Source organism: Canis lupus, chromosome 38 (assembly GCF_048164855.1).
Source record: "Canis lupus baileyi chromosome 38, mCanLup2.hap1, whole genome shotgun sequence".
Classification (NCBI taxonomy): Eukaryota; Metazoa; Chordata; class Mammalia; order Carnivora; family Canidae; genus Canis; species Canis lupus.
Genome location: NC_132875.1, coordinates 599108 through 625549, shown reverse-complemented (window position 1 = coordinate 625549; position 26442 = coordinate 599108). Strand labels below are relative to the sequence as shown.

The 26442-nt window shown below is 49.5% G+C and overlaps 2 protein-coding genes across 2 annotated transcripts; both read right to left on the bottom strand.

Moving 5' to 3' along the window:
* Positions 1-2770: 2770 nt before the first annotated feature.
* Positions 2771-6908, bottom strand: LOC140626617 (T-cell surface glycoprotein CD1b-like). Its single transcript, XM_072814347.1, has 6 exons — positions 6716-6908; positions 6247-6522; positions 5382-5660; positions 4883-5161; positions 4444-4537; positions 2771-3233 (listed from the first exon to the last, which is right to left on the bottom strand). Exons 1-6 carry the CDS (start codon positions 6777-6779, stop codon positions 3212-3214), a joined length of 1014 nt encoding a protein of 337 aa, XP_072670448.1. The 5' UTR covers positions 6780-6908; the 3' UTR covers positions 2771-3211.
* A 6925-nt stretch (positions 6909-13833) lies between these two features.
* LOC140627049 (T-cell surface glycoprotein CD1c-like) lies at positions 13834-18213 on the bottom strand. The gene is made up of 6 exons (XM_072815089.1): positions 18075-18213; positions 17552-17818; positions 16275-16553; positions 15783-16061; positions 15365-15455; positions 13834-15239 (listed from the first exon to the last, which is right to left on the bottom strand). The coding sequence occupies exons 1-6, from the start codon at positions 18133-18135 to the stop codon at positions 15218-15220; spliced, it is 999 nt and encodes a 332-aa protein (XP_072671190.1). The 5' UTR covers positions 18136-18213; the 3' UTR covers positions 13834-15217.
* Between the last annotated feature and the right edge of the window lie 8229 nt (positions 18214-26442).

Genomic DNA, 26442 nt, shown 5'->3' with positions numbered 1-26442 from the left:
AATTCTTATCTAATAAAAGTAAAAAGATGAAGGGACACCTGGGTGGCACAGCTGGTTAACTTTTGACTGTTGGTTTAGGCTCAGGTCATGATCTCAGGGTCGTGGGATTGAGCCTCACTCATGACTCCGTGCTCAGTGAGGATTCTCTCTCCCTTTGCCTCTTCTCCTCCTCCCTACCCTCTCTCTCTCTTGCTCTCTCTCAAATAAATAAATATTTTTTTAAAAGACGAGAATGTCAGCTCTCAATAATTCTATGCATCATTTTTCCTGGAGGTCACAATCAGTGTAATTGGGAGAGGAAATACAACAAAAGATGGAAGGATTAAAAAACAATTAAAATTTTCAAAAAAAAACAATTAAAATGTTCATATTTAGAGATGTCAGAAGATTATGTATAGAAAATCCAAAAGGATCTACAGATAAAATATTAAACTGAATAAGTTAACTAAACTTGGCTACTGGAAGCAAGGTGAAACTACTTTAAACATATTTTTCAAAATAAATAAATAAATAAATAAATAAATAAATAAATAAATAAATAAAATAAACATATTTTTCTATGTTAGCAGAACTCACACACACACACGTACATTCTCACACAAAAGGAGTTGGAAAGTCCTTGTGTTTGACACTAAGGATCTAATTCTGAAGGCCATTCACCCAGAAGTCATAGTTAAATCATAGAAGCATTAATTAAGGTTTTCCAGATAAGGACAATCAGAGGAAAGTCATAAACCCAAGAAACCACGTCGGAGGGATGACTTGGGGAAAGGAGGAGACAAGGAGGGTAAATAAAAAGTATAAGAAGAAAATAAAGGAGCCGATGCAAGACATCAGAGATCATGGGGTATTAGAATTTTCAAGCAACTAAAGTTCTAGCCCAGCCAGTTCAAAGGGAGAAATGAAATATATTAGATCCTTAAATAACTGTTTTTATTTGTTCTACTTTATTTGTGAACTTCATTCCTGGGTCAGCTTTACTTCTGGAACAAAACTCCACAGCGATTTCGAGCTTTGAAGACATTGTACCACCCCGACCAAGAGAGAGCCCCTTCTTCCTCAACCACCAAATAGAAAGTCAAGCTTCAGGTGGTTTGGACCAAATTAGGTCACGTGTGCACCATGAACCGATTATTCTAACTAAGCAGGGGGATGGAATTCTGTTCATTATCGTACACCTTGATTCTCATCTGGAGTCAGTTTTGCCCCATAGGAGACATTTGGCAAGGTCTGAAGATGCATTTGGTTGTTAAAACTGGGGAGGTGTCACTGGTATCTAATGGGTAGAGGATGGAGATGCTGAACATCTTAATGTACAGGACAATTCTCCATAACAGAGAAAGATCTGGCCCAAAAGGTCAATAGAGTGAATGTTGAGAACTATTTAGAGACGGTTTCCTCAAACTTAATTGTACATCAGAATAATCAGAAAGGCTTGTTAAAAATACAGATTTCTGGTTCTCATTCCTGGATTTCCTGACTCCATAGGTCTAGGGTAGGCTGCTTTGCTCACAAGCTCAAAGGTACCATTCCAGCTGCTGATTCATAGTCCACACTCCAAAAAACACACTCATCAGAGCCCCGGGTGATAGCTGAGGCCGCCTCTGCTCTAAGGGAAGGTGGAGTTTAAAGCATCCTGGAAAATTCACCAGCTCTGATAACAGAGAGGGGAGGAAACTGTACATTTATTTCAGCCATCTCCTAACCTTCCTCAATCCTGAAATTCATATTCTCCTCAAATTTCCAGTTGGGAGAATTGTTTTCAGTACCTTTGGCTTCTCCAACGTCTCTGCTCATTCTAGTCTCCCTTCCCAAAGTCCTATAACAAATACCCTCAAATTCTCCCCTTCCTCCTCCTGCTATTTTAATCAAACTGAGTTTGGTTTTTTTTCTTAAATGAGGTTTCTAAAAAAACTATGGAATAAGCAAAAGAATCAGCAAACGTAAATCAAAATACAACTGAATTGCTATAGCACAGATATTTTTTGAAAGCCCTCTTGAGTCTTTCGAGTGAATATTTAACAGCCCACCTGCATCATCATCATCCCTCCTCCATCCTGCCTCTCTTTCCCACTGGAAATGTGAGGAGCAGGATCCCATCCAGATGAAACTCTGCAGATGGGCTAAATCACAGCACGGACACAAGCGATTTCCCATAGAAGGCTTCAGGGCAGAAAAGAGTGGAGCATGGTATTTTTTTGCTAAGTGAGAAATATCTTAGAAAGAAGAAAATCCAGAATCTCAAGGAAGGGGTTGGGGATAGGGAAGGCTATAAGTTTGGAAAAGACCATTAATGAGGTAATTCTATCAACTCAGACTATTTCACTGAGCAAATGCTTGTGCACGGAAGAGCTCATGCATGCTAGAGATTGACCTGAAGCAGGCCTTGCTCTCAAGGAGTTTGCAAGGAAAACGAGCAGAAACCCGGAAATAGCTCAATGCCAGGGGTACAGAGTGAAGTGACACCAGACAAGGGAGAGTCACTTCCACTGTAGCACTAAGGAAGTCTTCCTGGAAGAAGAAGCGTCTCAGCTGCGCCTCGACGGTCAACCAGGTAGAGTCGGAGACATTATGGTAAACTTGCTCAGCATCTCTGCGAACGCAACCTTCCCAGCATAATGATACTTTGCCTACTTGACAAATGACATTTCAGCAGAAGCAGAAAAAAAAAAAAAAAGGTCTAACATCAGAAGCCAAAAGGACGTCACCAGTAAGTGGTATATAATATTTCTTTTTTTTTAAGATTTTATTTATTTATTCATGACAGACACCGAGAGAGAGGCAGAGACACAGGCTGAGGGATAAGCAGTCTCCATGCAGGGAGCCTGATGTGGGACTCGATCCCGGGTCTCCAGGATCACGCCCTGGGCCGAAGGGGGATGCTCAACAGCTGAGCCACCCAGGTGTCCCAGTATATCATATTTCATTTATTTTGAGACACATTCTCTCCCACACTCATGTGTAGGAAGTCAAGGAGAATCCTACTCTTGATACCACCTCATAATAAACTCATGGTTTTCTCTTATTTTCCTGTTAGAGCTAGTGATTTGCATTACATCCTATAGGAACTCTGATACTATTGAATAGGAGGATTATTCAGTGAAATAAGATGCTATCGACCCCTCCCCGGCTCCCAGGGCTGACAACTTGAATTTGTGGGCTTCCGAGTGCTTATCCCAAATGGAAGAAGAGTTCATGAGATGGCGAGGGTTCATGAGATACTCTGATAGGACCTGTGAAGAACACAAGCAAAAAATAACTGCAGAGTTGACGCTCGTGCTCCCATGCTCATAGCAATGATATACACAAATCGCCAAAATGTGGAATCAGCCCAGGTGTCCGTCGACGGGTGAATAGTAAACACCCTGTGTCCTGTTCGTGCAATGGAAATCATGACTCGGCCTTGAGAACACAGGAAATTGTGACACGTGGATGAACCATGAGGCCTTGTGCTGAGAGGAATAAGCCAATCACAAAAGGACAACGCATAAACGTATGACTTAAATGAGGTCCCCAGAGGTGTCAAATTCCTAGACAGAGTATAGAATAGTGGGGAGCAGGGGCTGGGGAGGGGTTGTTCAATGTGTACAGAGTTCTAGTTTTCCAAGATGAGATGAGCTCTAGAAATTGGTTGCACGAACATGTGAATGTCCATACTTCTAAGGGTAGGTTTTAGGTCTTATGACGAAGGTTTACCACCATGGAAACAATAGATTTACATAAAGACGATGGGACTGGGGAGTAAGGGAAGAGGGTCTGGTGGAAAGACTGAGGTAATGCGATGCAAATCGATAAAATGGTAGAAGGAGTGGATGTGTAGACCAAAAAAAAAAAAGATTAAAAATAAAAACTCTTTTTAAATATTTTTATATTTTTAATATTTTTATATTCCCCAAATGAATGAAAATGGGGATATTATATTGGGTAATATAAAAAATATTAAAGAGTTTTTATTTTTAATCTTTTTTTTTTTTTTTTTGGTCTACACATCCACTCCTTCTACCATTTTATCGATTTACATCGCATTACCTCAGTCTTTCCACCAGACCCTCTTCCCTTACTCCCCAATCCCATCGTCTTTATGTAAATCTATTGTTTCCATGGTGGTAAACCTTCGTCATAAGACCTAAAACCTACCCTTATAAAATATAAAAAATAGTGAAAGGGAATAAAGGGGAAAGGAGAAAAAATGAGTGGGAAATATCAGAAAGGGAGACAGAACATGAGAGACTCCTAACTCTGGGAAATGAACTAGGGGTGGTGGAAGGGGAGGGGGGCGGGGAGGGGTGACTGGGTGATGGGTACTGAGGGGGGCACTTGATGGGATGAGCACTGGGTGTTATTCTATATGTTGGCAAATTGAACATAAATAAATAAATAAATAAATAAATAAATAAATACTCAAAAAAATAAAAATAAAAATAAAAATAAATAAAAACTCACCAGCGCCTCCAAAGCCAAAACGGAAGACCTATCAGAAAGATCAAGACGGGCAATATTACTGCCAAAGATATCAAGCCGATGGAGATGGAGTTTCCTGGAAATTAGGAAAGGACACAGGAAGTCACTTCAAAACCCGTTCTCTGATTCTTCTCGCCTTCCTTTGCCTGCTCCTGGGGTACACTCCCTCCATCCCTCCCTCTGCCTCCTTCTATCTCTCCATCCCCCTCTCCCTCCACCCCTTTCTTCGTCCCTGCCATCTCACCCTGTCCCCCTCTGTCCCTCCCTCCATCCTTCCCTCCTCTTCCCCTACCCCTTCCGTCGTTAAGCCCCACCCTCCTCTACTCTCCCTCTCATCTGTCCAGCCCTGCTCACGGCCAGCACCCCCTGGATGCTCGTGGACCCACTCCCTGTGCCCAGCGGGGCCCCAGCCCCTCCTCACCCCAGTGGAGGACCATGTCCTGGCCCCCTAGACTGCTGTGCTTCACCCGGCAGGACAGGCCGGCTGCCTCCTGAGCTGCCACGTCCAGGGTCGCTCGGAGATACCACGTGCCGTCAGCATGGGGCAGGACGTCGCCTCGCCGGGTGCCCTGCTGCTCCTGTTCACCCCGCATCCACGTCACCCACACAGGCTTGGGGTAGAAGCCGGAGACGTGGCACACCAGCTGCAGCCGGCCAGGCCCGGGGCTGGGGCCAGCGGACAGCCAGGCCTCGGGTCGCACTGGGGCAGGAGGCAGCAGGGAGGTGTCAGACGGTGATTCTGCTCTAGAGCCCAGGGATTGGGAAGCTCACAAGTTGGGACAGGGACCCTTCTCCTCCTTTGGAAGCCAAATCGATTAAGCCCCTCTCTTCCCAGGCACCTGCTACTCTTGAATTTAAAACAAGTGGTGGGAACTGGAATGGAAAAGCCTCTGGGGGTGGAGGCCGGGGACAGGACTAACCTGGCCTCCTCAGCTCTGCCTTCCCAGCGTCGAGGAGGCCCAGGAGAAACCGAGGGCAGGTTTCAAAGAGGAGCTTCTCCGCGATATCTCGGATGCCTTCATACTGAAGGATGAGCTCACAGATGCGCTGCGCCCTGCTGCCGCCCTCCGGGGCAGGCACACAGGAGTGATTCTTGAGGCTCAGGAAGTCCAGGCCCCCTAAGGCTCCCCGCAAGAAGCTCTCCGTGCCCCTGTCGGGGTGCAGCTGACAGCCTGCTACACCCTGGATCTCAAAGGGGTCTGGATGGAAGGAAAATAGAGAAAAAATTATGAAGAAGCAAATGAGAAAGAGATGGGGGAAGAACCTGGGATTTGGGATTCGGGAGATGCGAAAGGTCTAAGGTGTCAAATAAGGGGCCAAAACCTCATTACAGCAAGCAGGGATTTTTCAGAAGGCTGAGACCCGGGGAGGCATGCACGTCACTAATGGTAGAGACGCAGTTGTGCTAATGCATGTGGGAGGAAGGGAGGGGGGCAGAGTGCGAGGGCTGGGGTGAGCCGTCCAGGGGGCCCAGGAGGGGGACCGCGCGGGAGGTCCCAGGAGGGGCAGTGGAGGAGGAGGTCACCCGGGCTTCGGGGCAGGGGAGTGGGGCTCCTTGCTGGGGTTTGAGGGAGCTAGTCGTGCCCAAGCCAAGCAGGAGATGTTAGAGACGGCAGCAGGAAGAACCCGGAAGGCTGTGTGTGGTGTGGAGTCAGAGCGAGCACCTGCTTCCGAGATGGAGCACGGGAGGGCAGGTGGGCGGGAGCTCCCAGGGAGCAGCCGCCTGGAGCAAGGGGAGAGAAGGCCCTGGGAGCCCCCTCCTCGACCCCAGAGGCCTGGACTCACATTGCATCTGGAACTCCGGGGCGTGGTCCTGCACTTCCAGGATGAACCCGGTCAGGTAGACCTGGATGATCTCCTCCAGCTCGACCATCTCCTCGTCACTGAAGTTGCCCTTGGACCAGGGCTTCAGGAAAACCGCCCTGCCAGCGTCGGCGTCCCAGCCGTGGATCTGCACATCACCCAGCCACCCCGAGCCCTGGTTCTGTGCCCAGCTGCTGTTGGCAAAGGACGAGATCTGGATGACACGGTACGAGGTGGGCCCCTGAAGGTCTGCAGGCGCTGGAAGGGCGACAGAGGGGCAGGGGAGGGACAGTCGGGGCCCATGACACACGGAGAATTGGAACCTCTGGGTCCCGCAGAGAGCCCGAGACAGGAGTCTCCAGGGCCTTGGCCCCTGCCCCCCTCCGAGAGCAGCCCGACCCTCCCTGGCTACATCCAGACACCGCCCGGGCAGGTGCAGCCGGGTGCCCACCTGCCTCGCCGCCTCCCCCCGGGTACAGAGCCGTGGGCCACAGCAGCAGCAGCAGGAGCCGCATCTCCCCGGACAGTGGGCTGCCACCCTCGGCCGCTGGGCCCACCACTTCTTCGCCCCCGGCACACAAGAGCTGCACCTCCCACAGCCCGAGCCTCCCACTCACTCTCAGTTCCCCCCAGCCTGACTCTAGCGTTGATTTTCTTATCTCCCCGGCCTCCAGCTGCTTCCTGTCTTCGGTTCCCTTCGTACTTAGCGCCTGGGAAGACGCCCAGTGTGGTTGGAAGGTCACTTCGCCTGCCGGGTCTGCACCCCTACAACCTCCAACAAGAGGGGGACGTCAGACAACTGCTGGGCTAGCTCCACTCTACAGGGATGCTTTGGGTCCATCCACGCGGCTCAGCCTTCTCCCCGCCTCCTTGCTCGGGCCCTGTGTCCTCACCTCCCGCAGCGTCCACACTGGCCCCCGTGGCTCATCTCACGCCTTTGACTCGTCCCTCTAACCCACATTCTCATTTCTGGGCAGGGCGGTTGGGTTGGGGGAGGTGGTGTATGCTGACCGTCACTCACACCAAGGCCAGCGAACACCACCCCACCCGACTGCGGTGCTACAGATGCAGAGCCCAATGCAACAAATACCGCTGTGCGTGATGCAAGCGATCAATCTCATGCCATAGCCAGTTTTGAGGGTAAAAATGACATCTTCTACCAGCGAATGGTCTCCTTTCAGTCGCTCTCAAGCTTTGGAGCACGGGGTAACTAACCTTGAGGTCCGGAGAACTTGGGGAGTCAGTCAAGCATAGCTCTCTGTAGAAGGTTCACAAGCAATAGGGCCTCCTCCTCCTCCTCCTCTGGCAACATCCCTAAGGTCAACATTTTGGCCTTTGTGACACCAAACAAAAGATTACTAGGTGAGCAGGGTGCTTGTCGCTTTTCACCAAATGCTCAGAGGTGCTAGTCCTAAGATGCCATCCCCCGTCTTCTCTGGGATGCCCCTGGCAGGCTGCAACAGTACACTGAGCATCTTCTGAGTGAAATATTTGGACTCTAATCAATATTAGCTGCAAGGATGATTCTTTGATTTTTCTCCAATCAGGAAAAAAAATGACAATTTTGCATAGATCTACATACCGTCTAGCAGAAAGGTGGTGGTAAATCATTCCAAGCATAAGGAGCCTTCAGTAACCGATCCATTTATGTAGATTAAAAAAAAAAAAAACGCAAAATGAGGATTGTAACGATCTCTATGCCTGGAAATAAACAGCTCCCGGTGTTAAGAGCAGCCTTTATCCAACACCGATTGCAAAGTCCAAATTGCAAAGTATGTAAGTCAGAACAATATTCCTGGAATCCAATACCTCCTACAAGCTAATTCACTTTTTAGGTCACAGCCAGAGGACAGCAGAGGCTTAACGTTACTTGACATTGTCATTTTTTTTTTCTTTGTAAGCCTTGAGTTTGAGACAGAGCGCCCAAGACTCGGTTGGGTGTGCTGGCAATTCGCTGGCATGCACCAGTGTTAAGAATTTAGGGGTGTGTGAGCATAATGAGCAGATTAATTCTCCTACGTGACTAGTATTCCACTGAGGGCGAGGTGGCGGCAGGAGAGGCAGTGCCGGCGGCCGTGGCGGGGAAGCCAGCGTCAGCGTGAGCACCCACGGCTCCTGGAGCTCACTCAAAGCCCACGTGAGAACTACAGGCTCCGTTGCAGGGTCAGCACCTGACAGGTGTTCTTGTGCCCCCCTCCCCCGTGCCCCCGACACTGTCGCTGTCACCACCACCACCCCTGCTCCGTGCAAACCAGACCTAAGGCGTGGATGCAAGAGGCACACCCGGAGCTTGGTTACACAGCTACTCCACGCGCAGGCTGTCGGCCTCCTCTCCCGAATGGCCCAAGCCTCCAAAACCAAACGCCGGGGGTGGGGGGGGGGACACACACAATCAATCGGCCGGTTAACGCTGATCAAGGAGCTCAGAAGACAGGGTCCCCCCTTTAAGGGTGAAAAGAAGAGAGAACAGGATTAACAGGTGAAAACTCCCCTCTGATTCCTTCCTCCAAGATCCCAGAATTAGAAATACAACAAATATCCTCAAATTCTACCCCAAGAGCAAAGAAGAGAAGCGTCTTGGAGCCAATCATGAGATTTCTGCAGACGCGGGGCCAGCAGGGGCCCCTCCAGCAAAGCACAGGTGGCCTATGAGTTGGCACCCAGCTGGCATCTGGGCTGGGAGCAGCCCCGGGCTCTCAGCAGCCACAGGAGATGGAGCCAGGCAGCCCACTGAATTGCTCGAATTTCGTGATTTCTTTCTTTTTTTTCTTTTTAAAGATTTTATTTATTTATTCATGAGAAACACAGAGAGAGAGAGAGAGAGAGAGAGGCAGAGACACAGGCAGAGGGAGAAGTAGGCTCCATGCAGGGAGCCCAACGCGGGACTCGATCCCGGGTCCCTAGGATCACGCCCTGGGCTGAAGGCAGCGCCAAACCGCTGAGCCACCCAGGCTGCCCTGAATTTCATGATTTCAACCAAAGAATGAACGTCAACAACAGACCCAAAAATGGCAAGTGTGCCTTGACCTACTTGTTCGTTTATGAGCTCATTCACTTATCCCCCAGGTACCGATTGAGCACCTCCTGTTTGCACGTGTGGCGGCTCAGCGCTGTCTCATCACTGTCGGAATTCCGACCCCCTGTCCCAGCGTATCCCAAACCTGGAAGTCAGTTCACAGACTCGCTGTTAAGCTCAGGAACCTTGATGGGCTTGTAGCCCGGGACCCACAGACTCGTAAGAGTCAGAAAGAACCTTAAATTTGAGCTCTGAGGGGTATTTCCAGGGACAATGAAACCCTGGCCTCCCCCGGACTAGGTCACAGAGGTTTAAACGTTTGAGACAGACTGGAAAACCCACTGCATCTTTGCCTTCTTGGCTTTCAAACCAAACTGCATGTTTGTGGGTTTCGTATTTTTGTTTTGCTTTGTTTTGCTTCCTAACATGACTCTGTTCCTGTAGGTTCACTTTGGTTTCTGCCGTTGTCTGTCTTTTAAGAGAGCACATGGTGGGGTCCCTACAACCCTTTTATCGGAAGAGCAGAGGGAGGTCCAGGTCTGTCTGGATTTCAAATTCAAATGTCAAATTCTAACTTACTATTTTCTTGCATTTGCTGTTGAAGAGGAGACTTCTGTTACCACATTTGTCATTACTTTGTAGGCGATTTTTCTTTCCAGAGATTTTTCCATCTTTCCTTTCGTTCTTTTCCAAAGTGGGACATCCTATACTTAGACTCTGGAGTTTCGCATTATAGCGCGAATATCTAATTGCTTATCTGTTTTGTTGTTGGGGCGAAACACAATATAGAATTAACTGTTTTATTTTTTATTTGTTATTTTGTTTTTGAAGAACATCTTTATTCAAAAGAATAACTGTGTTAAAGTGTTCCCGTTCGGTGGCGTTTAGTACATTACACTGTGGCACCACCACTAGCTCCAACAACTTCCAAAACATGCATATCACCCCAAAAGAATATCCCATACCCGTTGCCCAGTCCCCCCGCCTCATCCCGCCCCCGTGCCGATTCTCTGTTAACTGATAATCTTCCTAATATTTCAAAGGACTTACCTATTCTGAGCATTTCATATAAATGGAATTACACGGCATGAGCATGTTTGTGTCTAGTTTCTTTTACCAAACGTCGTATTTCTGAGGTTCACCCACATTGTATTATTTTTTCTTTCCTTTCTGTGGCTGAATAATGTTCCGTTGTTTGAGTCTACCACATTTTGGGTCACTATTTTTTCACTGGTGGATATTGGGGTTGTTTCTTCCTCTTCAACGCTGCTGTGAACGTCTGCATACAAATGTTTGTCTGGATATCTATTTTTTTTTAATTTTATTCATTTATGAGAGACACAGAGAGAGAGGCAGAGACACAGGCAGAGAGAGAAGCAGGCTCCATGGAGGGAGCCCGATGCGGGACTCTATCCCAGGACCCCGGGATCATGACCTGAGCCAAAGGCAGACGCTCAGCCACTGAGCCACCCAGGTGTCCCTGAACATCTATTTTCAGGATATATCTAGGGGTGAAAAGTCTGGGCCAAATGGTTAATTCTATGGTTAACCTTTTGAGGAACTGCCAAACCATTTTCATGGCAGATGTCCCACTTTACATGCCCCCTGGTGACATAAGAGAGATGGAGTTTTAGATAGTTATTATGTTCGACGTAAACACGAATACATTTTTAAGATAGGTGTTTCTTTACTGACTTAAAAACAAAATGAATGTGTCTTTTAAAAAAGCATAATGAAAAAATAAATAAATAAAAAAATAAAAATAAAAAAACATAATGAGAATAGTGGCTTTGTAGGTTTTTAAAATACCTTTTGTCATTCTCTTTAACTTCTGACTTAATAGAAGGCAGCTAAATTTTCATATCTCCTTCCAAATAAAATCTGATGCGACATTACATGCCCATAGTCTCTGGAAAGCGATGTACACTAAAATATCATCATAGTGTTGTTATAAGAATAGTCTTGAGCTCACAGAGCCTCCGGAAGGGGGCCAGGGGCTCCCGGGTACACCTGAACACACCGTGACAATAACTGGCCTAAATGTGGTGTTTCTTCTGGGGAAATGCAAAGGTGTTGTACCTTCTTTATTAGTTAAAATATTTCTACAAAGATATATTCTCCTAAATAACTATCTCATTACGCTGAGATAACCAAAGACAGAATAAGTATGAGATTTTTCCCATTTATGTACCAGTCTTCAAGAGAATGAATTGTTTGTGTAGCTTCCCAGGTAACCAATGAGTCATTTTTTTTCTGCAATAGATGCACGAATGTCAACGTGTTTGCAATGGCAAATAAACTCCAATTTGAAAAATACAAAAAAGAAAAGAAAAGAAAAGAAAAGAAAAGAAAAGAAAAGAAAATGATGGACTCTGTCCTAGCCATTGTTTTCTCTGAGTCCCATTTGTGACTTGGGATCCTTTCCATGTCAGCCTGCTTCTGAATTCCCAACACCCCCTCCTCCCTGAGCTCTCCATCCCTTCCTGGTGCAGCAGAGCAGCTCCAGACTCGGGTACAAACTCTGCCATTTCCCCCCGGCTCTCAGGTCCCTTATAACGGGAAAATATGATATGGAAGCCATACGCCGAGACCCGGCTCAGTCTTGGATTCTGGGCTTTGTAAGTGGCTGACCTTTTTTTTTTTTTTTTTTTTTAAGGAATAAACATGTTGGAGAAGTCCAGATAGACGGAGTGGTAGCCAACGCTGACAAGGCTGCAGAAAGGAGCTGGTGGCCGTGGGGTTGGGCGAGTGGCTCCACAGCAAGTCCAAGCACACGGAGCAGCATCTGGGAGCACAGTTGCCCATCAGTGTCATGCAGAGGCCGGAACATCGATGTCACCAGCAAGACCATTGTGAAGAGCGACCATTACCCCAGGGATCTGGCAGGTGTAAGGGCTGGACCTCATGGTGTTGGCCATTGTGTGTCCAGCGCAGCCCAGAGTGGCTCTCAGTTCACGTGGGCAGACTGGGTGCCGGCCTGGGTCGAAACACTGCTGTGGGATTCTTGACAACACAGTGTGACCCCCAGAAACCATGATGCCACCGTCACACCCTGTCAGGAGCCCAGGGCTTTCTTGGGAGTCCCAAGAGCTGCTGAGCATCTGCACAAGGAATGACCTCCAGAAGCTCTCGCCCTTGACCCAGGTCTGATGTCCCCGCCCCGGCCCTCCAGTCCGCGTGAGCGCGAAGATGCACCCAGGAACAGAGTGGGCCAGTAGGCACCCACAAGGAGCTCTCGCATCTTTGACACCTCCTACCCTTTCTTTTGGTTTGCTTTTGCTTAATATTCTAGAATCTCTCATTCCTTCCAGGCTCTTCAGATTTTAACAACAGAATGTCTGGAGGAGCTGTTTCCATACTGCATACTGTTGTGCTTTGCTTTCAATGACTAGGAACTGAGACTCTTGTTGGTTTTATTTATAATGTTACAACATGTCTACGTGGAGCAGGACACCCCAATGGCTGGGTGAGGGGCTCAGCACATGCTTTCCCCCAAATACCAGGGATAATACTGGACATAATTTTCTAAATAAACCATTTCAGAATTCTGGAAAAAGACCAAAGGCGTGCAACAGATGGAGAAGCACTTTGTTCAAACATTGCCTTAGCGTCAGCAAGAGCAATGGGGTGACTGAACACATGGCTGCTTCCTTCCATCCCTGGTGTGATTGTGGAGACTGAGGACCTGTAGTGTTGAGGCCACCAGAAGCATAGACCCAATGTGGAACTCCACAGAGAAGCCCTATGCCCAGGGAGCTTGTAGGAAACAATAGCAAAGGGTAGCAAGAGTCAAAGTTCTACATGTCTGCTGCCTACAGCTGCAATTCCACTCGAAGCAAAGAAGAGAGCAGCTGAAATTTCATAGACAGTGGGGAAGTGAGTCATCCACGGTGGACCTTGATGAGCTCTCGAGTACTCCTAGAGACGCAGAAGGTTGCACACAAACTAAGGAGAGAGCAAAGCAGGCCACGGTTACCTGCTTCTTCCTGGCCAGACGTGAAGCTTTGCGCAAAGTAGAAGCCAGGGCAGGTCTGTAAGCTGCTTGAATGGTGAAGGTGCGCTCCAATCCACACGCGTCCCCCCAACAAAGGGTGTAAACCTTACCTCCTTACCTGTTTGACATGTTGCTAAAACACACAGTTCAACCAAGTGAATCTGAAGATGTCTTGGCTTTATTAAATCATTCATGAATGGGGCGGCATCCCATCTAGGAAGTAGAGATAGGAGTGACTCAGAGGAAGGTGGGACAGAGGGAGGAAAATAGGAAGGGAGGAGAGAAAAGAGATCTTACAGTGACCACTTTGCAGTGTAGACAAAGACCCAAGTATTATTTTGTACACCTAGAACTAATATAATGTTATATACCAATTGTCACCTCGATTAAATAAAAAAGAGAGAGAGAGAGAGCAGGGCAAACGTCAGGGCACCCAGAATCCACAGAATTAGTCCAGGCAGGTAATGGAACAAACAAAGCAACTTTATTCAAAGAACCTCAAGCTAGAAACAGAACAAATAACCATCAAAGAAGAGGTGAATGAAAAAAAAGTGCTTTATTCATACATGCAATCAATTGGGCAATAACAAGGAATGTTGAGTGACCTACAACCATATGCTAGGTTGGGGGGAAAACACCTAGATACAAAGAGTACATACAGGTGATTTCATTTTAATAAAAATATAGAAAAGAAAAAAAAGAAAAAATACAGAAAAGACAAGTGTAAGCTTAACTATAACAGTAAGCATGCCAGTAGTTGCAGGGGTGCCCCGTTGACAGTTTAGCTGCAAATGGGTGCAGAGGTATCAGGGTGATGGGTTGTGCTGCATCTTGATTGTGGTCTTGCTTGCATGGTTGTACACATCTTTCAAAAAGAGCGGAACTATGCACTTAAAACTGACGCATTTTACTGTACGTAAATGTAGAATTTACGTACAGTAAAATGCATCAACTTATCTATGGAACTGATTCAGAATTCCTAAAAAGAAACAAAACGATGTACCCAGGACGAAGGACGTAGACGGAAGAAGTAGGCATTGTACCTCCAGGCTGGGGGGTACGGTCCCCACCGATTTACGGGTGCGTGTGCCTATCTCAGATTCAGTGTTTGACAAGTATTGAGCTCGTGAATGAAACTTAAAGGAAACAAAATCCAGATGAGGGTGTCTGAGATAGATAGGGGCTTGTCTTCCACATGCATCCCTTGCCTTGATCCCATCCTAATGCTGGGGACCAGTTCTCTTTTTCCTTTTTGTTAACCATCGAGAAACACGCCTGCTCCCCTGCCCTGCAGATGTGGCCTGTTCAGTCTCTCTTCTTGTTTAGAGTAAGTTGGAGAGAGTTGCCCCATTGTATTTACAAAGTAAGCAGGGCAAGGAGCAAAGCTGCACTTACGTGTTAGGGAGAAAATGAGGGAGCTAAAGAAATGTGGGCTTTCTGGGCCGGGGACACTCTGGAATGTGAAGGGAAACGTCAGTCCTCCCAATACTGCAACCACGTCAGGAAATCGAACTTGGATATGGGTTATTTGGGTTTGACTCTCACTGAGCATATGTTGCACGCAGGAAACGCACCTTCGTCTCGGTCATCGTCCCAAAGGAGCTTGCACGTTGGAAGGGGAAGAAAGACCTGAGTAACGGCGTGCGGGGTAGAAGCGAGGTGCCCGTGTAGCAGAGCTGAAGAAGGGCTTCCCAGGTACGGACAAGGGAGCACCCTGGAGGCTGTGAAGCCGAATGGGCTTCAAAAGCGCAGGACTATGGACCAAACGGAGATTACAAGCAAGGCGTCCCATACGGAGTCACAGAACTGAGCTAGTTTGTGTGAACAAGGGGTCATAACGCAGAAACAGGAAAAAAAAAAATTACACGGAGGGTGGAAAGAAGGGTATCGTCAGTCTGTTGTCCGAGGCTCCCGAGCTGCTGGGGGAGGCATGGTGACGAAGCTCACGGGATGTCCTGATAGGAGCTGGGAAAGAGAGACGGGAGACACTGGGTGCGCTGGAGGTGGCGCGGTCAGGACACGGACGCTAAGACAGGTGGAAATGGAACGCGAAATAAGGTAGCGGGAAGAGAGGAGAAAACGGAACTCACCAGCGCTTCCGAAACCACAAGCCAAGGACTATGAGAAGCACTAGGGGCACCGTCACGGCCAGCAGGATCAAGTACATGGGGACGTGATGTCCTGTGGGCATTGGAGAGACACACGGGTGTCGTGGGTGACCCACCGCCAGTTCTACTCCATCCACACTGACACATACATTGGCTACACGCACCGTCTCCAACCAGCCCGGTCGCTGTCCTCACACCTGCTCAGGGAAAGGCACCCATCCCTCCCCAAGTCCCTTACATCTGAGGCTCCCTGCGCTCCATCCTCACATCCTTGAAATCACTTGTATTTCTTCCTTCCTGCTGTTACAGGCCCTACTTCTGGCCTCCAGAAACCGTCCTCTGCCCCAGCCTCTAGGCTCAGGAACCCCCGTCGCACACCTCCAGACCCCGTCTTCCTCACCCCAGTAGAGAACGATGTCCTGGCCCCCTAGACTGCTGTGCTTCACCCTGCAGGACAGGCCGGCCGCCTCCCGGGCAGCCACGTCCAGGGTCACTCGGAGATACCACGTGCCGTCAGCATGGGGCAGGATGTCGCCTCGCTGGGTGCCCTGTTGCTCCTGCTCGCCCCGCATCCATGTCACCTGCACAGGCTTGGGGTGGAAGCCGGAGACGTGGCACACCAGCCGCAGCCGGCCAGGCCCGGGAGCGGGGCCCGTGGACAGCCAGGCCTCGGGTCGCACTGTGGGGAGCATGAAGCACTTTCAGAGGGGGGCTCTGAGACACAGCTTAGGGCTTATTAACCACATCGGCACGTGCGTATTATCTTGCTTTAGGAACATGAACCCAGCAAACCTTGTCCCTCTTGAACTCTTCCTTATTCCAACTTGGATAGGGACGGTGGGAAGGGGCAAGAACTGTGTAGAAAAATCTTAGAGGAAGGGGCTGTACGAACCTTGCCTCTTATAATCCACCTTTGCTGCATCGAAGAGACCCAAGACAAATCGGGGACAGGTGTTCGTGATGAGCCTGTACACTATTTCCTTGATGCCTTCGTACTGGTTTATGAGATAACAGACGCTCTGGGCTTTGCTATCAGCTCCTGGAGATGGCACCAGGGACATGTTTTGGAAAGTCACAAAATCTGATCCTTCATAAGCTGACCGCAAGAAGCCTTTTGAAAAGTCACTGGAACGTAGCTCACAGCCACCGACCACCTGTATTTCAAAAGGATCTGGGAAGAAGGAGAAACAGATTTGTGGGGAAAATTGAGAGAAATGATATAGGAGTTTTATATAAAGCATCCTGATCTTGGAATGTGGGCTGAGTCAATTTAAAAAAACCAATACTAAATAAATAAATAAATAAATAAATAAATAAATAAATAAATATAAATAGATAAATAAATAAATAAATAAATAAATAAATAAATAAATAAATAAATAAAAATTAAATAAATAAATAAAAAAAACTAATACAACTTGGGAAGCTTGGATGGCTCAGCGGTTGGGTGTCTGGAGCTGCAAGGTCCCGTGACGTGGGCCTTGAGGGTTGTCCCCCGCAGGGACCCTGCTTCTCCCTCTGCCTGTGTCTCTGCCTCTCTTTGCAGATGGAAAGAGGTGAAAATAAAGAAGGAAGCTATGTTGAAACAAATACAAGTCAAAAGGAACAAAATTTACAAAGAACCACACAGGAAGGTGGCCGTCGAGACCGTTGTCCTTTCAGTGTCCAGGTTGCTGGGCCTGTGACAGCTTTCAAGCATTGGTTTAAATACCCCTGCCCGTCTCTGTATGTTACCCACCAACACACTTGGTGCCAAGCGTGTGTTGAGGGACTTTCTCAAGTGCATGAACATATGAATTATAGGGTTGTCAAGTTGTGGACATAGACTTGGGGAGACACCCAATGGGGGAAGAGATTATACTTTAAGGGAGTCAGGCGCAGAGGGGGACGGTTGTGTGTGTCCATGTTTTAGGCCTTAGAAGGGAAACCACTGGGGAAAGATGAAAATGCACAAGAAAAGAGGAATCTGAGAAAGTGAGAGTCTACGACATCTTGAGGAGTCGATATCTGGAATGACCCCCAAGAAGTTTATGCACAAAGATTTTTACAGTGCGGCAGGAATAATGGGCAGTGGTCCAGAAGGGGGTGAGGATGCTCCCCAGAAATCGGAGAACCTCCTGAGGGGGGTTCCCTTAGGAACTTTCCTAATTCCCTTAGGATTGAACTTACACGTGAAGTGCAGTTGACTGACGTATTCTTGGGCCTCCCGGGTTAATCCAATGAGGTAGACGCGGAACAGCATCTCCAGATCTAGGAGTTCCTCGTCGCTGAAGTTGCCCTTAGACCAGGTGTGCAGGAAAATGATGGTGCCAGAGTCGGTGTCCCAGCCGTGAGTCTGCATGTCACCCAGCCACCCTGAGCCCCGATGCTGCACCCAGGACTGATTGACAAAGGATGAGATCTGGATGATAGTGAACACGAGGTGTTCCTGGATGGCTGTGGGTAGTAGAGGGGTAGCGGGTCAGGTAGAGAGAGAGACAGGGAGAGACAGAGAGACAGAGACGCGGGGGCGGGGGGGAGATGAGCTGTGACTGGGTTGGTGACGGTCCCCAACTCACCACCATCCCATCAAGGAGTAAACAGGACCCCTCCGGGTGTGAGCACTCTGGTGACCTGAGAGTCGCTGTCTGTATTGGGAGCAGCTGGGATGTCCCACCAGGCCCCAGGGACTGGGCGGCCGGCGAGCTCTTACCTTGCGCATTGTCACCCTGCAGGAGAAGAGCGGCCAGCAGGACTCGCTCCAGAGGCAGCATGTCACCTGCAGATGCTTCCCCGCTCCCTGCCTTCTCAGCAGAGCCGCCCCAGCACTTCCGTCCTGACTTCCTTCTCGCACCAGGACGCCGTGCTCCTCCCCGCAAGCACCCATTGAAACAGAAGACGGTCTGTGGCTCCCTCAACCTCCCACTCATGCTCTCGTTTCCCCTCCAGCTCAGACCAGCAGTGGCTCCTGCCTGGTGGCCCGCTGCTCCCATATCACCAGCCTCTCCACTGCCGGCTTCCCTCCGCGAGCCCTGGAAGGTCCCTGCACCTGTCGGGGCCTCGTGTCGCATGGCGACAACCACAAGACACACACTGCAGTGCGTCGCCCAGCCTCCCTCGTCCTGAGAGATCAGGGTTCCGGGTTCTCCATGCGGCTCTGCCTCAGTGTCCCCACCCCGCCTCCTGTCTGGACACTGGGTCCGCCTCTTCCCCGCTTTCCCATCTCACCCCGTAGCCGTCCACCTGTCTTGCTGGTCCCCTTTGTAGCAGGAGGATTTGCTTCCTCCAGTCCTCAGCCTCTCCCTGGGCATCTGGTAAACCGTGGGGGGCCCTCCGCTGCCCCGGGCGGTGGAAGGGCGGCCCCCCCATGGGGCACAGCGCAGTGCAAAAGTCCCCTGCCCTCCTGGTGACTCTAATTCATATATTCATGCGCTTGAGAAAGTCCCTCAACACATGCTTGGCACCAAGTGTGTTGGTGGGTAACATACAGAGACGGGCAGGGGTATTTAAACCAGCAGTTGAAAGCCGTCGAGACCGTTGTCCTTTCAGCGTCCAGCATCCCGGACCCAAAGCCGAGCCTTTCCGGGGAGGCGTGGTGACCTCCCCGCCCCGGGAGCGTCTGCAATCGGAACACTTGGGAGAGGCTCACTTCTCAGCTCCAGGCTGCGGTGGGCGCTGTGCCAGGGAGGGCCGGGGGGTCACGGGTGCAGCCTTCTGAGGGGACACGTGCAAGGGGGGACCTGGCACGTCCTCGCCGATGGCAGGTGTGGCGATCAGAGCAAAATACATTGTCAGGAAGAAAGAGCGGGGTCTGTTCATGCTCGAGGATACGCAGGTGCCCGTCGAGGGGCGGCTGGAGGTGGATGGTTGTAAGCAGCTCATGCCAGGGCCGTGGGTTTATGACAGCGCCCTTTAATAACTTCCCGAGTTTGCTGAGGGCAAGGGGACGGACACGTCATGAAATCCCACGTGCGGCCATCCCTCTTTCATGTTTGTCACACGGCGACCAAGTCATGGTCGGCGGGCTCTTTCTACGACGGCCACGGGTAGAAACAGACTCCTCCGGAAGCCAGCGGCCCTGCCCGGATCGTGCTCACGCCCCAGGTCCCCTCGCTGCCTGAATCTTCTTGCCAGTGGCAAGCTCTGGTCCCAGACCCCAGCCCACACGGTGCTGGATGGTTAGCACCCCGCCCCCCGCGGCCCGCAGGAAACACGCAGCCCTCCGCTCTCACAGCAGGTCGGGGCAGTGGGGTGTGCGGTGCTGCAGACATGAGGCACCTGCACCCCACGGCCCGCACGGGCAGGGAGCCGCCACCGGGGGTCGGAGCCCCAACGAGAGGCCGCGTGTGGTTCGCTGCCGTCGGGAATCAACGGTGCTGCGTGTGGCTAAGACGCTCAGGTGTACCCGGGCCTGCAGCCCAGCCCGACCCAGCCTCGCCCAGGGGCCCACAGGGTGATGCGCATTCTCTCCCACTCCTGAGCTCAGAACCAAAGGAGGTACAGACAGGGAGCGTTAGGATGAGCAAACTGTCAGCCCCACCGCTGCAAAAGCTTCCGGAGAATTTCCCTTTCGTGAGCCATCCAGGGAATTTTGCTGGCATCGAACTCCGAACGGACTGGTCTTATTGTAGAGGGATTATTTGTGAGCCCCCCCCCCAACATTCCTATGTTAGCAGCCCTAAGTTCCCCCCGCCACCTGCAGCTGCGGGGTTCTATTCGAAGGTGGGACCCCTGAGCAGGTGGCCGTGTTACACAGGATGCCAGCAGGGAGGCCGACAAGAGGAGACACCGCAGAACCAGGGCGCTCCCTCCCCACCCCCCCAGGAAAGGTCACCTGAGCACATGTCAGGAAGGCCGCTGTGCACTGGCCCTGGGAGAGGCCAGTATCTTGTACCTCTGGTCTCAAGGGCCTGTGCATATTAGGCCCCGGCGGCCCAGCCCTGCAGACGCCCTGGCTGCCCCCCAGAGCCCTGAGGGCAAGACACCCCCCAGGGACACCCCCAGGGGCCCCTGCAGACTCCCTGGCTGCCCCCCACAACCCCAAGGGCAGGACACACCCCAGGGGCCCCTGCAGACGCCCTGGCTGCCCCCCAGAGCCCCGAGGGCAGGACACCCTCCCAGGGACACCCCCTAGGGGCCCTTGCAGACTACCGGGCTGCCTCCTCCCGCAGCCCTGAGGGCAGGACAACACACCCCAGGGGCCCCTGCAGACGCCCTGGCTGCCCCCCCCCCCGCAGCCCCGAGGCCGGGACACCCCCAGGGACACCCCCAGGGGCCCCTGCAGCCGGTTCCTGCATGATTCACGTCTGAGGGACAGAGCCTGACGCCCTCTCACTTTGCCATCATCTCCCTGGGGCTCGGATCACGTTCATTTCTATTTACAGAACTTTTCCCTTCTTCTCCCGCGTCTCGCGTGTCACCTTCCATCTTGTGTCCACACTTGTCTCCTTGCCCTTCCCCTGAGCTCCCGGCCTCCCTCCCTTGTCCCCCCTCCTGCTTATCTCCCCCGTTCCTTGAGGACCCGCCACCACCGTGAGTGACCCCTGGACCCTCCGGCGCTGCTTATGCCTTGACCGTAGGCTTCTATGCATCATGACATATGAAGGGTCCTTTTCTTTTGCAAAACAGAAACCAGATATTTTTTGCAAGCTCACAGCTTGCGTGAGCAGTTTTTACAGTCCCACACTCTTATGCAAAGCGAAGACTGACTTTGAATCATAAGATTTGGAGTCGAAATTTAAAAATGGCAATTTGCATCGATGGCCCCCTTCTTAGTGACATCATCACTTCAATTTTTCTTAAAAAAAAAAAAAAAAAATCCCTTAACCCTGTGACAGTTACAAGGAATTAAGCACATTGACCTGGAATTCTAATCTCATTCTGCCTACGGTACTAATCGCACTAAAACATGACAGGCCAGGGCTACGGACATCAATTTATGGGATGTTTTTGGAAGTAGACCTTTGACTTTTATTGTACTAAAAGGTCACATTAGCAGCATCTTTCAAGTGATCATGGCTTAGCTCTTTCCAGTGAAAAAACTGGAAGTGGGCTGTTCAGGGCTGTTGTGGCTTCTGCTACCTCGGGACTTGGTGTGTAGGTTCCTCTTTTGTTTGGGGGGTTTTTGAGTGTTTTGTTTTGTTTTGTGTCATGTCTGGTCTTTCTATGCTTGGTCCTCCTTCTGAAGGTCACCTCATACTTAAAGGTGGTTTTCGGAGACCCTTCCTTCGAGCCACCTCAAAGCCAGTGATGCGGGGGCAGGACGAAGGTGGGCACAGCCCCTACTACCGCTGCGGTCCCCTCGCTGAAGCTGGGCGGTCCTGGGTCACTCTGCTCGAGGATGCAGCTCTGTGCCCCCATCTAACATCTAATGCTTGGGGGGTTGATTTACTGTCGAGCAAGCATCTTTGAGAGACAGCGGTGGGGTCTCCCGTGGAGGCCCAGGTGGTGGGTAGGTGTGTGGCTGGCAAGCAATTTCAGGTAACGTCCCCGGAACCAACTCAAGGCCCTACGACGGTGGCTACTCCCCTCAGGACACGCTGGAGCCACGTCGGGGCTGGCACCTGTTGCCAGGTTGGGCCAGGTCGGGCCAGGTCTGGCCTCCTGGCGGAGCAGGATGGTACAGAGTTGGGCTGCAAGGGCCTCTGCCTTGGAGCAGAGCCTCAGGTTCACCTTAGGAGGAATCGGGGCTCCCCACGGGGCCAGCAGCAGTCTCCGTGGACCCTCGTGGCCACCTCTGAGCACGTGTGCAAGCCTTCGAGACGCGTCCAGCTGTCACCTCCACTGCAACTCAGCTGGTGTCCGGCCGCCGCTCTAACAGGTGGCGTGAGGTCGTGGCAGGTGGGTGGAGGTTAGAGCATGCGGCCTAGAAGCCACCGCTGCTTGAAGCCCACGAAGCAGGTCCCCCGTGGGCCGCATGGACCCCCCTGGAGCCTGAGAGTGCCCCGGAGGCTGCTGCGCAGAGGCCACTTTCCGCGGGGGCTGATAGTCAGGTTCCTTAGGTCAGGAGCCCGTGAACCTGCGGGCAACAGGTGCCACCCGTGGGACACAGCTTCCCCAGAGCCTTGTTCTCAGCACCACGCAGCTTGGTCCTCGTAAGAACCGCCGGGAGAAACTGCCGTGTGGTCTGAGGACGGCAAGGGCTGCGCTTTCTCAAATGGCTGGGCCCTGCACCTTCCTAGGCCCAGAGACGGCCCCTCGGGCCCCCAAACCTCCCGCCCTCCGCTCCACTCCACCCTCCTTCAGCAGCCGTGTCCCCCCTTGACTCTGTGGCTGCGCTATTCTCACCGCTGATCCTCGGTCTCACGAGCATGTTTTTGTGAATAATTTCAGTGCCTCGCCGGCAGCTTCCTGTGGACGTAAGCGTGGGTCTGCTGGCCACTTGATTTGGGGGACTCCCGATGTCGTAGGAACAAGGACACACTCTGGTTTACTGTCCACTGCCACCTGGAGGCAAGGCGTAGACGGTGGCTCCCACCCGTAGCTTTGGGTGATTACAGAAACCCTGACGTTTGCAACCAGACGGTTTTGATGCTGCACATGTTTTGCTTCTGTGGTTAGAAATGGGAGTGTGGGGGGATCCCCGGGTGGCTCAGCGATTTAGCACCTGCCTTTGGCCCAGGGCATGATCCTGGAGACCCAGAATCAAGTCCCACGTGGGGCTCCCTGCATGGAGCCTGCTTCTCCCTCTGCCTGGGTCTCTGTCTCTCTCTCTCTCTCTCTCTCTCTCTCTCTCTGTGAATAAATAAATAAATAATCTTAAAAAATAATTTTTAGAAATGGGAGTGTGTTACACGACATCATATATTGTCATGTTGCTCCCCCGGTGTTTTATCCACGGAGCAACCTCTTATCCCAGCTCAGCCTCTCTATTCTCATCCCCACTCCCTTCTCCCCACGTTTTGCTGCATAACGTGCTGTCCTTCTGTTTCTATGTGTTCTTAGAAGATGTGATGCTTTAAAAAAAAAAAAAAAAGGTTTTATTTATTTATTCATGAGAGACACACAGAGAGAGGCAGAGACCCAGGCAGAGGGAGAAGCAGGCTCCATGCAGGGGAGCCCGACGTGGGACTCAATCCCAGGACCCTGGGGTCATGCCCTGACCTGAGCCGAAGGCAGACGCTCAACCACTGAGCCCCCAGGCACCTCAGAAAATGCGGTGCTTTGATGTACACAACTTGGATTTCCACAAAACGTATTATACTATGTGCTTTATTTATGAACATATCTCAGCGAGCTCTGTTCTAAACACTTTCCCATAGTGTTCTAAATATATATACATATATATATGTATGTATATTTAGAATTCCAAATATTTCTCTCAATTATCCACCATTAATTTTGTTCTGTTGATGCTTGGTTAATAAGAAAGCCTTAATTTTGCAAAGTAAAATTTAACGGCTTTTATATTTTTTGTTTAATTTTTTTTCCCCAAAAAGTCCATCCATCTTACACCCTTTGTGGTTCTGAAGCAAGAAAATATGCAAACAGAGGAATGGTTTGTGTTGCCACCACTCCTCCTGGACGTGCCCATCGCTGTTCCCGAAGGGTGGAGAGCTCAGGACCCTTGCCAGGCAGGACCCGACTGGGTTCTAGGTCCCTGGGAGGGACTGAGCCCTTGGAGCTTGAGGCTGGGAGGGAGGGACCCCTCGGCCCCCCTCAGGCCCCCCTCCGGCCCCGCTGCTCACCCGGCACTGAGTACGTTACACGTAGGGTGCTTGAGCGACCGCCACAGGCCGTTTCTCACCGAGCCTCTGCAGTGCCCAATTTGGGAACTTACTTTAAGTAATAATTCCCCGCCTATAGATCATAAAAACATTCTGCTTTGGTAAATGCTACTGATTTTGTAGTATTGTCTTTTGCATTTGCAACTTTATTCCATTGTCAATGAATCTTTGCTCTACTCTTTCAAGAATGACTTAGATATTTGTAATCATTTATTCTTTTTTTAATAAATTTATTTTTTATTGGTGTTCAATTTGTCAACATACAGAATAACACCCAGTGCTCATCCCGTCAAGTGCCCCCCTCAGTGCCCGCCACCCAGTCACCCCCACCCCCTGCCCACCTCCCCTTCCACCACCCCTAGTTCGTTTCCCAGAGTTAGGATCTTTCATGTTCTGTCTCCCTTTCTGATATTTCCCACTCATTTTTTCTCCTTTCCCATTTATTCTTCTACATAATGTTGAAAATAAGCTTACTATGTACCTCCAGAAATCCAACTGGAATTTTATTTTTTATTTTTTATTTATTTTGTTTTTGTTTTTAGTTAGTTCATTTATTTTATTTTTTAATTTTTTTAAATATATATGCCATATAATTTATTTTAATTTTTGATTTGCCTTTATTTTTTTATTGGAGTTCAATTTGCCAACATACAGCTTAACACCCAGTGCTCATCCCATCAAGTGCCCCCCTCAGTGCCCATCACCCAGTCACTCCAACCCCTCCTCCCCTACCCCTTGTTCATTTCCCAGAGTTCAACTGAAATTTTAATTAGAAATTTGCTGAAATAGAATGACTTAAAAAGAACTGTAACTTTTTATAATAATTCCTTCCATACTACTCCAATTAATTAGAAATACTTTTATGATCTTTAATAGTTTTTATATTTCTCTGTAGAATTCTTGTACATCCTTTCTTTAGCCAATCCTTAGCTATTGCATAGATTTTGATGCTGTTATAAATGGTTTCTAATTTCATCTTATTTGTCCTTGTTGCATGTATAAAAAAGTGTTGCTGATTCTTTTAATATATATTTTGTGCCTAAAGAACTTGCTACATTTTTGGGCGCCTGGGTGGCTCAGTCAGTTAGGTGTCAGATTCTTGGTTTCGGCCCTGCATTGGGTTCCATGCTCAGTGCAGAGTCGGCTTGTCCCTCTGCTCGTCCCCCGTGCTCATGCTCTCTCTTTCTCAAATAAATAAATAAATAAATAAATAAATAAATAAATAAATAATCTTTTTTAAAAACTTGCTACATTTTTACGTTAGCTATAATTGTTTGCTTTTTATTCCACTAGTTTCTAGGTAGGAATCATATCATCTCTTGAAATCCTTACAATTTTTATTTACATGTTAATTTTTTTATTTAGATAAATTCCTGAACTCTCGTCACTCCCAGTATTTTAGTTATTTTTAATTTCCTCATATACAACCATATGATCTGTAAATAATAATAATTTTTATTTAATTTCTGTTTTCAGGGATCCCTGGGTGGCGCAGCGGTTTAGCGCCTGCCTTTGGCCCAGGGCGCGATCCTGGAGACCCGGGATCGAATCCCACGTCGGGCTCCCGGTGCATGGAGCCTGCTTCTCCCTCTGCCTCTGTCTCTGCCTCTCTCTCTCTCTCTCTGTATGACTATCATAAATAAATAAAAAAATAATAATAATAATAATTTCTGTTTTCATGCCTCCTTATATCCCTTGCCTTGCTGGATTAAGGAGAGTTCATAGTATTCTACAGAAAAGCAAAGATTCCAGCAAGTAGGCATCTTGTCCTTGATTTTCACTGGAATGATTTCAAACCTTCGGAATCAAATATGTGTCATACAGGCTATTTGCAGCCATGTGTCCCTGTATTCTGGGTTGTTCAGGTTTTATCAGAAGGGACATTTAAATACCTCAAATGCGTGGAGGTTCCTCAAAGAGTTAAAAATAGACCTGCCCTACGACCCAGCAATTGCACTGCTGGGAATTTACCCCAAAGATACAGTTGCAGTGAAATGCTGGGACGCCTGCACCCCGATGTTTCTAGCAGCAATGTCCACAATAGCCAAGCTGTGGAAGGAGCCTCGGTGTCCATCGACAGATGAATGGATAAAGGAGATGTGGTTTATGTATACAATGGAATATTAGAAACGACATTAGAAACGACAAATACCCACCATTTGCTTCGACGTGGATGGAACTGGAGGGTATTATGCTGAGGGAAGTAAGTCAATCGGAGAAGGACAAACATTATATGGTCTCATTCATTTGGGGAATATAAATAATAGTGAAAGGGAATAGAGGGGAAGGGAGAAGAAATGGGTAGGAAATATCAGAAAGGGAGACAGAACATGAAGACTCCTAATTCTGGGAAAT

Coding starts and splice junctions, on each gene's coding strand:
- LOC140626617 (XM_072814347.1), bottom strand. CDS start 6,779: ATGCGGCTCCTGCTGCTGCTGCTGTGGCCCACGGCTCTGTACCCGGGG. Junction 5,162..5,381: donor GGCAGAGCTGAGGAGGCCAG/GTTAGTCCTGTC, acceptor CTCCTGCCCCAG/TGCGACCCGAGGCCTGGCTG. Junction 3,234..4,443: donor TTTTGGCTTTGGAGGCGCTG/GTGAGTTTTTAT, acceptor TGTTCTTCACAG/GTCCTATCAGAGTATCTCAT.
- LOC140627049 (XM_072815089.1), bottom strand. CDS start 18,135: ATGCTGCCTCTGGAGCGAGTCCTGCTGGCCGCTCTTCTCCTGCAGGGT. Junction 17,819..18,074: donor GCAGGGTGACAATGCGCAAG/GTAAGAGCTCGC, acceptor TACTACCCACAG/CCATCCAGGAACACCTCGTG. Junction 16,062..16,274: donor GGTGGATTATAAGAGGCAAG/GTTCGTACAGCC, acceptor TGCTCCCCACAG/TGCGACCCGAGGCCTGGCTG.